Here is a 14,378-nt window from a genome sequence, read left to right as displayed (position 1 = left end):
AAACGGCGTAGGGTCCCCCACCGAAACCTGCCCCTGACCACTTAGCCTGGGCTTGTACTGGACAATCAGGAGGAAATGGCGTAGGGTTCCCCACCATAACCTGCCCCTGACCACTTAGCCTGGGCTTGTACTGGACAATCAGGAGGAAACGGCATAGGGTCCCCCACCATAACCTGCCCCTGACCACTTAGCCTGGGCTTTTACTGGACAATCAGGGGGAAACGGCGTAGGGTCCCCCACCGTAACCTGCCCCTGACCACTTAGCCTGGGCTTGTACTGGACAATCAGGAGGAAATTGCGTAGGGTTCCCCACCGTAACCTGCCCCTGACCACTTAGCCTGGGCTTGTACTGGACAATCAGGAGGAAACGGCGTAGGGTCCCCCACCGTAACCTGCCCCTGACCACTTAGCCTGGGCTTGTGCTGGACAATCAGGGGGAAACGGCGTAGGGTCCCCCACCGAAACCTGCCCCTGACCACTTAGCCTGGGCTTGTACTGGACAATCAGGAGGAAATGGCGTAGGGTTCCCCACCATAACCTGCCCCTGACCACTTAGCCTGGGCTTGTACTGGACAATCAGGAGGAAACGGCATAGGGTCCCCCACCATAACCTGCCCCTGACCACTTAGCCTGGGCTTTTACTGGACAATCAGGGGGAAACGGCGTAGGGTCCCCCACCGTAACCTGCCCCTGACCACTTAGCTTGGGCTTGTACTGGACAATCAGGAGGAAATTGCGTAGGGTTCCCCACCGTAACCTGCCCCTGACCACTTAGCCTGGGCTTGTACTGGACAATTAAGGGGGAAATGGCGTAGGGTTCCCCACCATAACCTGCCCCTGACCACTTAGCCTGGGCTTGTACTGGACAATCAGGGGAAGCGGCGTAGGGTTCCCCACCATAACCTGCCCCTGACCACTTAGCCTGGGCTTGTACTGGACAATCAGGGGGAAGCGGCGTAGGGTTCTCACCATAACCTGCCCCTGACCACTTAGCCTGGGCTTGTACTGGACAATCAGGGGGAAACGGCGTAGGGTTCCCCACCATAACCAGCCCCTGACCACTTAGCCTGGGCTTGTACTCGACAATCAGGGGGAAACGGCGTAGGGTTCCTCACCATAACCAGCCCCTGACCACTTAGCCTGGGCTTGTACTGGACAATCAGGAGGAAATGGCGTTGGGTTCCCCACCATAACCAGCCCCTGACCACTTAGCCTGGGCTTGTACTGGACAATCAGGGGGAAACGGCGTAGGGTCCCCACCATAACCTGCCCCTGACCACTTAGCCTGGGCTTGTACTGGACAATCAGGGGGAAACGGCGTAGGGTCCCCACCATAACCTGCCCCTGACCACTTAGCCTGGGCTTGTACTGGACAATCAGGGGGAAACGGCGTAGGGTCCCCACCATAACCTGCCCCTGACCACTTAGCCTGGGCTTGTACTGGACAATCAGGGGGGAAACGGCGTAGGGTCCCCCACCATAACCTGCCCCTGACCACTTAGCCTGGGCTTGTACTGGACAATCAGGAGGAAACGGCGTAGGGTCCCCCACCATAACCTGCCCCTGACCACTTATCCTGGGCTTGTACTGGACAATCAGGGGGAAACAGCGTAGGGTTCCCCACCATAACCTGCCCCTGACCACTTAGCCTGGGCTTGTACTGGACAATCAGGGGGAAACGGCGTAGGGTCCCCCCACCATAACCTGCCCCTGACCACTTAGCCTGGGCTTGTACTGGACAATCAGGAGGAAACGGCGTAGGGTCCCCACCATAACCTGCCCCTGACCACTTAGCCTGGGCTTGTACTGGACAATCAGGGGGAAACGGCGTAGGGTCCCCCACCATAACCTGCCCCTGACCACTTAGCCTGGGCTTGTACTGGACAATCAGGGGGAAACGGCGTAGGGTCCCCCACCATAACCTGCCCCTGACCACTTAGCCTGGGCTTGTACTGGACAATCAGGGGGAAGCGGCATAGGGTTCCCCACCATAACCTGCCCCTGACCACTTAGCCTGGGCTTGTACTGGACAATCAGGAGGAAACGGCGTAGGGTGCCCCACCATAACCTGCCCCTGACCACTTAGCCTGGGCTTCTACTGGACAATCAGGGGGAAACGGCGTAGGGTCCCCCATCGTAACCTGCCCCTGACCACTTAGCCTGGGCTTGTACTGGACAATCAGGAGGAAACGGCGTAGGGTCCCCCACCATAACCTGCCCCTGACCACTTAGCCTGGGCTTGTACTGGACAATCAGGGGGAAACGGCGTAGGGTCCCCCATCGTAACCTGCCCCTGACCACTTAGCCTGGGCTTGTACTGGACAATCAGGAGGAAATGGCGTAGGGTTCCCCACCATAACCTGCCCCTGACCACTTAGCCTGGGCTTGTACTGGACAATTAAGGGGGAAATGGCGTAGGGTTCCCCACCATAACCTGCCCCTGACCACTTAGCCTGGGCTTGTACTGGACAATCAGGGGGAAGCGGCGTAGGGTTCTCACCATAACCTGCCCCTGACCACTTAGCCTGGGCTTGTACTGGACAATCAGGGGAAAACGGCGTAGGGTTCCCCACCATAACCAGCCCCTGACCACTTAGCCTGGGCTTGTACTGGACAATCAGGAGGAAATGGCGTTGGGTTCCCCACCATAACCTGCCCCTGACCACTTAGCCTGGGCTTGTACTGGACAATCAGGGGGAAACGGCGTAGGGTTCCCCACCATAACCTGCCCCTGACCACTTAGCCTGGGCTTGTACTGGACAATCAGGGGGAAACGGCGTAGGGTCCCCACCATAACCAGCCCCTGACCACTTAGCCTGGGCTTGTACTGGACAATCAGGGGGAAACGGCGTAGGGTTCCCCACCATAACCAGCCCCTGACCACTTATCCTGGGCTTGTACTGGACAATCAGGAGGAAATGGCGTTGGGTTCCCCACTACAACCTTTTTAGTTGGCTGATTAAGCCTGGCTGATTGATCCAGGGTGTAGGACTGTAAAGGGAGTAGGCTCAAAGGGAGCAGATATATGATTTTAATATCAAAGCCTGGCCTTAGCCTGGACGAAAAACTGAAAGAAACCATCAAACAACAAGAGATGAACTACTTATCAATATTAACTGTATATGCAAATGTATCACCCTCCAACTTTCATTCTGTGATCACTATGCAACCCATTTGCAGAAAGGAACATATGTAAGATCTGGTTTCCATCCATAATCAGGACCACAAAGATCTTCTTTGTCACAATTGTGAGTTCATCTTCTTATCACACCTAACAACTCCTGACTGTGTAACCTGGACAATAAGCACTGTATTTCCATGTTTTTTTATAACACACTTACAACTTTCCATTTCTCCTTCAGTTACTTTATGCTTACTTGCAGTATCACAAACATCTTCATGCACATGCTGAACCTATATCATTGTGTCTTTACACACCTGCAAATCCAGTCCAAACTACCTTTTACTTCTTGCTAACCCTCTCATGTCTTCTCATTTCTAACACCTCCTTCTACTTCAATTTCTGTAACTACATAAACTTTCTGCTGTAACCAAATTACTAATACTGACCACTTCCAACACTGTCCTATCACCTGCATTTCTGCTATCCTACTGCTCTGCACATCTTACATCCACCACTCCTATTTCCAAATGTATCACACTATTTACCCCATCCACACTACAGCGTGACCAGCCTGTCACTATCACCCCCCAATACTCCTTGTCTGCCCTGTCCTTATCTCTGTCCCCTGCTCCCACCTCTATCCTTCTCCCCTAGTCTCCTACATCTCCTCCTCTGTCTCCCATCCACTCCACTGCCTCACTTCCACTCCTCCCCTGATACACCACTGTCATTCACCTCTACCCTACCTTGGGCCCAATCGTCCACCACTCTGCCCTGCTCCCTCCCTCCTCTACTTACCTCACCTCTTACCCCTCTGTACCACACTATACTCCCTCCATGCTCAACTGCTGCAGTGTCCCTTCCTAGCCCAGGAGCCAGCACCCTCACTACACCCTCTGTATCCCTGTCTTCTAAATCCATCTCACCTCATTGCTACAGCAACCCTGATAATCTCATTCACATCACTCCCTCAGACTCTCTCCCCCTCTCCTGTGCCCTCTGGAATGCCAGATCTGTCTGTAACAAACTGGTCACCACCCATGACCTTTTCATCTCGAACTCCCTTCATCTCCTAGCCATCACTGACACCTGGATTACTCCCTCTGACACAGTTTCTCCTGCCACTCTCTCTGCACCTACTAGCCACTCACTGGTCATCTCCAGATTATACTGCAATCTCCTCCTATTTGGCCTCCCTCAAAAATGCCTCTCTCCAATTCAATCTATCCTCAAAGCTGCTGCCCGTCTCATCTTCATCAAACATACTACATCCAGATTGCCTCTCTTGCAGGACCTTCACTGGCTACCCTTCCCATTCAGAATCCAATTCAAGCTTCTCACACTCACCTACAAAGCCCTCGCCCACTCTTCTCCCTCTTACATCTCTGACCTTCTCTCTCTTTACACTCCCACCTGCCCTCTTCGCTCTGCTAATGCACGCCGTCTCTCCTGTTAACTAATTACTCCTCCCACTCCTACCTACAAGATTTTACACGTGCTGCTCCCTATATTGGAATGCTCTACCAATCCCCATCCGACTCTCCACAAAACTTCAAACGGGCTCTCAAGACCCACTTCTTCACCAAACCCAGCCAAATCTCCTCCTAACCCTCTCGTCTATGCTCACTGTCTACCCCGTCTGTGTCACCTCAGTCTGTTAGCCCCTCACCTTATAGATTGTAAGCTTGCACGAGCAGGGACTTCTTTCCTCATGTGCCTTTCCTTTTCTTACTTACACTATCTTATACTCCATACTCCCTCTGATGGCACCTAACCCCGGGTTTTCTATACCTGTCACATTTTGTCATGTACTATAAGTGCGGTTTTCTTGTTTGCTCATTTTATTATGTACTGTGTAATGGGCGCTGCAGATCCCTTGTGGCACCATATAAAGGATAATAATAATAACCTGGCCCTGACCACTTAGCCTGGGCTTGTAGTGGAGAATCAGGCCGACAACGGCGTAGGGTCCCCCAACATATGCAATGATGTGCGGTTAAGCAGTTTAGAGGCAGGGTATTCAGAGCGCCACTGATTTGGATGTTGAAATCACCTAAGATAATGGAGGGAATGTCTGAACTGAGTGAGACAAGAAAGAAAGTGATGACAAAATGACACCTACTTCAAGATGAACAGGTTGGAAGAAGCATATAGTATGTGTCTACAAAGTAGACAATGTAAGTAGAGATGAGCGGGTTCGGTTCCTCGAGATCCGAACCCCCCCGAACTTCACCCATTTTACACGTTCCGAGGCAGCCTCGGATCTTCCCGACTTGCTCAGTTAAAACAAACGCGCCCGAACGTCATCATCCCGCTGTCGTAATATCGCAAGATTCGTATTGCATATAAAGAGCACCCGCAGTCCAGTTCCTGATAGTAAATTGAAGATGTGACTGTTGAAGTACACCAGCATGAGGATATGGGTGTTGCTGGCGCTGAGGATGAAACTGACAAGGAGGATTCTGATGGTGAGGTGGTTTGTTTAAGTCAGGCACCCGGGGAGACACCTGTTGTCCATGGGACGAATATGGCCATTGACATGCCTGGTCAAATGACAAAAAAAAAAAATCACCTCTTCGGTGTGGAATTATTTTAACAGAAAAGCGGACAACAGGTGTCAAGCCGTGTGTTGCCTTTGTCAAGCTGTAATAAGTAGGGGTAAGGACGTTAACCACCTCGGAACATCCTCCCTTATACGTCACCTGGAGCGCATTCATCAGAAGTCATTGACAAGTTCAAAACTTTGGGTGACAGCGAAAGCAGTCCACTGACCACTAAATCCCTTCCTCTTGTAACCAAGCTCCTGCAAACCACACCACCAACTCCCTCAGTGTCAATTTCCTCCTTACACAGGAAAGCCAATAGTCCTGCAGGCCATGTCACTGGCAAGTCTGACGAGTCCTCTCCTGCCTGGGATTCCTCTGATGCATCCTTGAGTGTAACGCCTACTGCTGCTGGGAGTCGATCGGCATCCCAGAGGGGAAGTCGGAAGACCACTTGTACTACTTCCAGTAAGCAATTGACTGTCCAACAGTCCTTTGCGAGGAAGATGAAATATCACAGCAGTCATGCTGCTGCAAAGCGGTTAACTCAAGCCTTGGCAGCTGCAGTGGTGTTAAACGTGTGTCCGGTATCCACCGTTAGTTCACAGGGAATTAGAGAACTGATTGAGGTACTGTGTCCCCCGGTACCAAATACCACCTAGGTTCCATTTCTCTAGGCAGGCGATACCGAGAATGTACACAGACCTCAGAAAGAGTCACCAGTGTCCTAAAAAATGCAGTTGTACCCAATGTTCACTTAACCACGGACATGTGGACAAGTGGAGCAGGGCAGACCCAGGACTCATATGACTGTGACAGCCCACTGGGTAGATGTATTGCCTCCCGCAGCAAGAACAGCAGCAGCGGCACCAGTAGCAGCATCTCGCAAACGCCAACCCGTTCCTAGGCAGGCTACGCTTTGTATCACCGCTTTCCATAAGAGGCACACAGCTGACAACCTCTTACGGAAACTGAGGAACATCATCGCAGAATGGCTTACCCCAATTGGACTCTCCTGGGGATTTGTGACATCGGACAATGCCAGCAATATTGTGCGTGCATTACATCTGGGCAAATTCCAGCACGTCCCATGTTTTGCACATACATTGAATTTGGTGGTGCAGAATTTTTAAAAAACGACAGGGGCGTGCAAGAGATGCTGTCGATGACCCGAAGAATTGCGGACCACTTTCGGCATTCAGCCACCGCGTGCCGAAGACTGGAGCACCAGCAAACACTCCTGAACCTGCCCTGCCATCATCTGAAGCAAGAGGTGGTAACGAGGTGGAATTCAAGCCTCTATATGCTTCAGAGGATGGAGAAGCAGCAAAAGGCCATTCAAGCCTATACATCTGCCTATGATATAGGCAAAGGAGGGGGAATGCACCTGACTCAAGCGCAGTGGAGAATGATTTCAACGTTGTGCAAGGTTCTGCAACCCTTTGAACTTGCCACACGTGAAGTCAGTTCAGACACTGCCAGCCTGAGTCAGGTCATTCCCCTCATCAGGCTTTTGCAGAAGAAGCTGGAGACATTGAAGGAGGAGCTAAAACAGAGCGATTCCGCTAGGCATGTGGGACTTGTGTATGGAGCCCTTAATTCGCTTAACCAGGATTCACGGGTGGTCAATCTGTTGAAATCAGAGCACTACATTTTGGCCACCGTGCTCGATCCTAGATTTAAAGCCTACTTTGTATCTCTCTTTCCGGCAGACACAAGTCTGCAGAGGTTCAAAGACCTGCTGGTGAGAAAATTGTCAAGTCAAGCGGAACGTGACCCGTCAACAGCTCCTCCTTCACATTCTCCCGCAACTGGGGCTGCAAGGAAAAGGCTAAGAATTCCGAGCCCACCCGCTGGTGGTGATGCAGGGCAGTCTGGAGCGAGTGCTCCGGACTGAAGGTCCTGCCAACGATTACTGACATGTCGTCTACTGTCACTGCATAGGATTCTCTCACCATTGAAAGAATGGTGGAGGATTATATGAGTGACCGCATCCAAGTAGGCACGTCAGACAGTCCGTACGTATACTGGCAGGAAAAAGAGGCAATTTGGAGGCCCTAACCTCCAGAAAATGTGGAGAAGATGATGTTCATCAAAATGAATAATAATCAATTCCTCCGTGGAGACATTCACCAGCAATTGCCTCGAGACAGTACACAGGGACCTGAGATGGTGGTTTCCGGTGGGGACGAATTAATAATCTGTGAGGAGGGGGATGTACACAGTGAAAGGGGTGAGGAATCGGACGATGAGGAGGTGGACATCTTGCCTCTGTAGAGCCAGTTTGTGCAAGGAGAGATTGATTGCTTCTTTTTTGGTGGGGGCCCAAACCAACCAGTCATTTCAGTCACAGTCGTGTGGCAGACCCTGTCGCTGAAATGATGGGTTCGTTAAAGTGTGCATGTCCTGTTGGGTGGGAGGGCCCAAGGACAATTCCATCTTGCACCTCTTTTTTCTTTAATTTATCTTTGCATCATGTGATGTTTGGGGCCAATTTTTTTCAAGTGCCATCCTGTCTGACACTGCAGTGCCACTCCTAGATGGGCCAGGTGTTTGTGCCGCCCACTTGGGTCGCTTAGCTTAGTCATCCAGCAACCTCAGTACAAATTTTAGGACTAAAAATAATATTGTGAGGTGTTCAGAATAGATTGGAAATAAGTCAAAATTATGGTTATTGAGGTTAATAATACAATGGGATCAAAATGACCCCCAAATTCTATGATTTAAGCTGTTTTTGAAAAAAAACACCCGAATCCAAAACACACCCGAACCCGCCCCAAAAAATTTCAGGGAGGTTTTGCCAAAACGCGTCCGAATCCAAAACCAATACACAAAAGCCAAAAAATGACTAAATGTAAGAGAAGGTTCTGGAGGTATAACGTTGTAGGAGTAACATTAGGACAGAAGGATGACACCACCACTACTGCCATGGTGTGTGAGAATGTAAGGCTCCCAGGGGAGAGAGCAGCAACAGAAGTGGTGTAAGAGGAGGAAACCCCCTTGATGTCTAAGAAGATCTTACTACACCCAAGGTCACATTTCTGCAAATATTCCAATCATTGCATGCACACTGGTGACTCAAAACGCGTTGACTACAGGAGGCTTTGCGTCAGAGGACTCTGCGGGAAGGTAGGATCTCTGCTTTTTTCCTATCTAAATTGGGACTTCCATGCTGGCCACTTTGTCCCATATGGTTCCTACTTCCTCCAGAGCTAGGCATTTCCACTGAGCAACGCTTTTTATGACCTTTATGAGTTTTCATTGAAACAAATAAAATGTTCATTTTATCAATATCGGCTCAATGAAACTGGCTTTGAAAGAAACTGCTACGTGAGGATCCAATCAGCTCTAACTGTGAGTGATAGGTACGCACCTGGGAACCAAAAGTGCAAAAGATACCTTTATATGTGTCAACATACCCTGATCTGTGTAAGGTAGGTGTCCTGATATTGCTACCCCTGCTCTCTAGTGAAAGATAACACATCTGGGTACCAAAAGTGCAAAAGATACCTTTATATGTGTCAACATACCCTTGTCTGTGTAAGGTAGGTGTCCTGATATTGCTACCCCTGCTCTCTAGTGAAAGGTAACACATCTGGGTACCAAAGGTGTGAAAGATACCTTTATATGTGTCAACATACCCTTATCTGTGTAAGTTAGTGCCCATTCGGGAACGAACGTTTAAAGAAACCGACTTGGATATAATTACCGCAGCTAAGTATACTACCCTCCTGTTTTCACTCCACCTTATCACGTTTTCCAACGGTAGCGCCATCTAATCCACACTACCACAATTTTATCTATATCCTCGCTGCACTTGTCACAGGATCTATTCCCACTCTATGGGTGACGTGGACACACCAGTGGGAACAGTCCTGTTACGCCATTGCCGGCTGTCTACATCCTCGCTGCACTTGTCACAGGATCTATTCCCACTCTATGGGTGACGTGGACACACCAGTGGGAACAGTCCTGTTATGCCATTGCCGGCTGTCTACATCCTCGCTGCACTTGTCACAGGATCTATTCCCACTCTATGGGTGACGTGGACACACCAGTGGGAACAGTCCTGTTACGTCATTGCCGGCTGTCTACATCCTCGCTGCACTTGTCACAGGATCTATTCCCACTCTATGGGTGACGTGGACACACCAGTGGGAACAGTCCTGTTATGCCATTGCCGGCTGTCTACATCCTCGCTGCACTTGTCACAGGATCTATTCCCACTCTATGGGTGACGTGGACACACCAGTGGGAACAGTCCTGTTACGGCATTGCCGGATGTCTACATCCTCGCTGCACTTGTCACAGGATCTATTCCCACTCTATGGGTGACGTGGACACACCAGTGGGAACAGTCCTGTTACGCCAATGCCGGCTGTCTACATCCTCGCTGCAATTGTCACAGGATCTATTCCCACTCTATGGGTGACGTGGACACACCAGTGGGAACAGTCCTGTTACGCCATTGCCGGCTGTCTATATCCCCGCTGCACTTGTCACAGGATCTATTCCCACTCTATGGGTGACGTGGACACACCAGTGGGAACAGTCCTGTTACGGCATTGCCGGATGTCTACATCCTCGCTGCACTTGTCACAGGATCTATTCCCACTCTATGGGTGACGTGGACACACCAGTGGGAACAGTCCTGTTACGCCATTGCCGGCTGTCTATATCCTCGCTGCACTTGTCACAGGATCTATTCCCACTCTATGGGTGACGTGGACACACCAGTGGGAACAGTCCTGTTACGGCATTGCCGGCTGTCTATATCCTCGCTGCACTTGTCACAGGATCTATTCCCACTCTATGGGTGACGTGGACACACCAGTGGGAACAGTCCTGTTACGCCATTGCCGGCTGTCTATATCCTCGCTGCACTTGTCACAGGATCTATTCCCACTCTATGGGTGACGTGGACACACCAGTGGGAACAGTCCTGTTACGCCAATGCCGGCTGTCTACATCCTCGCTGCAATTGTCACAGGATCTATTCCCACTCTATGGGTGACGTGGACACACCAGTGGGAACAGTCCTGTTACGCCATTGCCGGCTGTCTATATCCTCGCTGCACTTGTCACAGGATCTATTCCCACTCTATGGGTGACGTGGACACACCAGTGGGAACAGTCCTGTTACGCCATTGCCGGATGTCTACATCCTCGCTGCACTTGTCACAGGATCTATTCCCACTCTATGGGTGACGTGGACACACCAGTGGGAACAGTCCTGTTACGCCATTGCCGGCTGCCTACATCCTCGCTGCACTTGTCACAGGATCTATTCCCACTCTATGGGTGACGTGGACACACCAGTGGGAACAGTCCTGTTACGCCATTGCCGGCTGTCTATATCCTCGCTGCACTTGTCACAGGATCTATTCCCACTCTATGGGTGACGTGGACACACCAGTGGGAACAGTCCTGTTACGTCATTGCCGGCTGTCTATATCCTCGCTGCACTTGTCACAGGATCTATTCCCACTCTATGGGTGACGTGGACACACCAGTGGGAACAGTCCTGTTACGCCATTGCCGGCTGTCTATATCCTCGCTGCACTTGTCACAGGATCTATTCCCACTCTATGGGTGACGTGGACACACCAGTGGGAACAGTCCTGTTACGCCATTGCCGGCTGTCTATATCCTCGCTGCACTCGTCACAGGAACTATTCCCACTCTATGGGTGACGTGGACACACCAGTGGGAACAGTCCTGTTACGCCATTGCCGGCTGTCTATATCCTCGCTGCACTTGTCACAGGAACTATTCCCACTCTATGGGTGACGTGGACACACCAGTGGGAACAGTCCTGTTACGTCATTGCCGGCTGTCTATATCCTCGCTGCACTTGTCACAGGATCTATTCCCACTCTATGGGTGACGTGGACACACCAGTGGGAACAGTCCTGTTACGCCATTGCCGGCTGTCTACATCCTCGCTGCACTCGCCACAGGATCTATTCCCACTCTATGGGTGACGTGGACACACCAGTGGGAATAGTCCTGTTACGCCGGGATGCTGGCTCGCGGCATTGTCAGCTGTCAGGATTCCACCGTCGGTATCCTGACCAATGGAATCCCGACAGCTAGCAAATTGAATGGATCCCATCTGAACTACATTTATAATATGAAATCTAACTGTTCACAATAGATAAGTATACACAGTGGAGATATCTCCTATACACTCAGACAGGCCTGTGATAAAACTTCTCACCTTGTGATGTGAGGGGCCGGTGATTCTCCATCATCACGTCCTTATACAGACCCCTGTGTTCCTCTATATACTCCTCCTCCTGCATGGAGACATAGACAGTGACATCCTGACACCTTATAGGAACCTGACACACACAGTGATACAGTCATCACCCAGACACATCCCCTGGTGTTACTGTATAATGCACCATTCCCAGCAGTCACCTCTCCAGTCATCACCCAGACACATCCCCTGGTGTTACTGTATAATGTCCCATTCCCAGCAGTCACCTCTCCAGTCATCACCCAGACACATCCCCTGGTGTTACTGTATAATGCCCCATTCCCGGCAGTCACCTCTCCAGTCATCACCCAGACACATCCCCCGGTGTTACTGTATAATGCCCCATTCCCGGCAGTCACCTCTCCAGTCATCACCCAGACACATCCCCTGGTGTTACTGTATAATGCCCCATTCCCGGCAGTCACCTCTCCAGTCATCACCCAGACACATCCCCTGGTGTTACTGTATAATGTCCCATTCCCAGCAGTCACCTCTCCAGTCATCACCCAGACACGTCCCCAGGTGTTACTGTATAATGCCCCATTCCCAGCAGTCACCTCTCCAGACATCACCCAGACACATCCACTGGTGTTCCTGTATAATGTCCCATTCCTAGCAGTCACCTCTCCAGCATCACCCAGATACGTCCCCCGCTGTTACTGTATAATGTCCCATTCCCAGCAGTCACCTCTCCAGTCATCATCCAGACACGTCCCCCGGTGTTACTGTATAATGACCCATTCCCGGCAGTCACCTCTCCAGTCATTACCCAGACACATCCCCTGGTGTTACTGTATAATGTCCCATTCCCGGCAGTCACCTCTCCAGTCATCAGCCAGACACGTCCCCCGGAGTTACTGTATAATGTCCCATTCCCGGAAGTCATCTCTCCAGTCATCACCCAGACACATCCCCTGGTGTTACTGTATAATGTCCCATTTCCGGCAGTCGCCTCTCCAGTCATCACCCAGACACATCCCCTGGTGTTACTGTATAATGTCCCATTCCCAGCAGTCACCTCTCCAGTCATCACCCAGACACATCCCCTGGTGTTACTGTATAATGTCCCATTCCCACAAGTCACCTCTCCAGTCATCACCCAGACACGTCCCCAGGTGTTACTGTATAATGCCCCATTCCCAGCAGTCACATCTCCAGTCATCACCCGGACACATCCCCTGGTGTTACTGTATAATGTCCCATTTCCGGCAGTCGCCTCTCCAGTCATCACCCAGACACATCCCCCGATGTTACTGTATAATGTCCCATTCCCAGCAGTCACCTCTCCAGTCATCACACAGACACATCCCCCAGTTTTACTGTGTAATGTTCCATTCCCAGCAGTCACCTCTCCAGTCAGCTGCTGAATTATCTTGTTGGTGAGTTCCAGGATCTTCTGGTCAATTTGTCTCTCCGTGAGCAAGGTGGAGGCACCGTGATGTGGCTCTGGGTCTGGCTCAGTCCTTCTAACTCACTAATCAGATTTCTTCACTATTTGTACAGTTCCCTCTCCACTATATAATGAAAAACAAGAGTTATGGTAGACTTATCATGGTTAACTCTATTTCTTCGAGGTCCATAGGATCCACAGGATATACATTGATTTGTAGGTGGCGTGAGATGATCGGGCACAAATGGTTAAACTTTTGAGCTCCCAGGATGCTTAGGTTCAGTCTCCCTATAACCACGCCTCCTGGCCCAGGGGATTCAGTTTGTCAAAAAGCCCAAAGCAGGAGCAGGATTAAAGTGAGAAGGTAGACCTATTCATGGGAGAAAAACACACACACTTCCGTAGCAGAAGGAAGGGATTAGTAAGTGTAGAGATTCTCAAATCAGATGCGTCAGGGTGGGCTCCCTGTGGATCCTGTGTACCTCGGAGAAACAGCGATAATCATGGTAAGTCTACCATAACTCGTTTTCTCCTTTGGGATCCACAGGATATACATTGGGATATCCCAAAGCAGCAATTAAAGGAGGGGACGCTCCCGATTTGACAGGAGAATCCTACGCCCAAAACACAGCATCCTGAGAGGCATAGGTATCTAAGGCATAATGTCTGACAAATGTATATATGGATGACCATGTGGCAGCCTTACAGAGTTGCTCAGCTGAAGCATCATGGTGAGCTGCCCATGAAGGACCGACTGAAAGGGTAGAATAGGTAGAGACATCATCAGGGATAGGGAGATTGGTTTGAGAGTAGGCTTCTGAGATAGTCATCTGAAGCCATCTAGCCAGTGTTTGCTTACTGGCAGGCCAACGTCTCTTGTGGAATCTGTATAGGACAAAGAGTGTCTGCTCTTCTGATGGCACAGGTATGATCCAAGTAGATCCTTAGTGCGTTAACTATGTCCAATGAAGCACCTCCCACAGAGATCCGGCATGCCGAAACTACTATTTCTTCATTAGGATGGAAATTTGAGACCACCTTAGGAAGATAACCAGACTT

The 14,378-nt window shown here is 50.6% G+C and overlaps 1 protein-coding gene across 1 annotated transcript in view; it reads right to left on the bottom strand.

The window, feature by feature from the left end:
• LOC134983554 (oocyte zinc finger protein XlCOF7.1-like) overlaps nucleotides 1–13,439 on the bottom strand; it is a 31,270-nt gene extending 17,831 nt beyond the window's left edge. Inside the window, exons 1-2 of the mRNA XM_063949201.1 lie at nucleotides 13,278–13,439; nucleotides 11,888–11,966 (exon numbers count right to left, since the gene is read on the bottom strand). Coding sequence (XP_063805271.1) covers nucleotides 11,888–11,921 — 34 coding nt within the window. The 5' untranslated portion in view covers nucleotides 11,922–11,966; nucleotides 13,278–13,439. The remainder of the gene's footprint in view (nucleotides 1–11,887; nucleotides 11,967–13,277) is intronic.
• Nucleotides 13,440–14,378: the final 939 nt, after the last annotated feature.

The sequence above is a fragment of the Pseudophryne corroboree genome (assembly GCF_028390025.1).
Source record: "Pseudophryne corroboree isolate aPseCor3 chromosome 3 unlocalized genomic scaffold, aPseCor3.hap2 SUPER_3_unloc_18, whole genome shotgun sequence".
In the NCBI taxonomy this organism is placed as follows: domain Eukaryota; kingdom Metazoa; phylum Chordata; class Amphibia; order Anura; family Myobatrachidae; genus Pseudophryne; species Pseudophryne corroboree.
The sequence above is the reverse complement of the archived record's forward strand: the minus strand, read 5'-3'. Positions and strand labels throughout refer to the sequence as shown.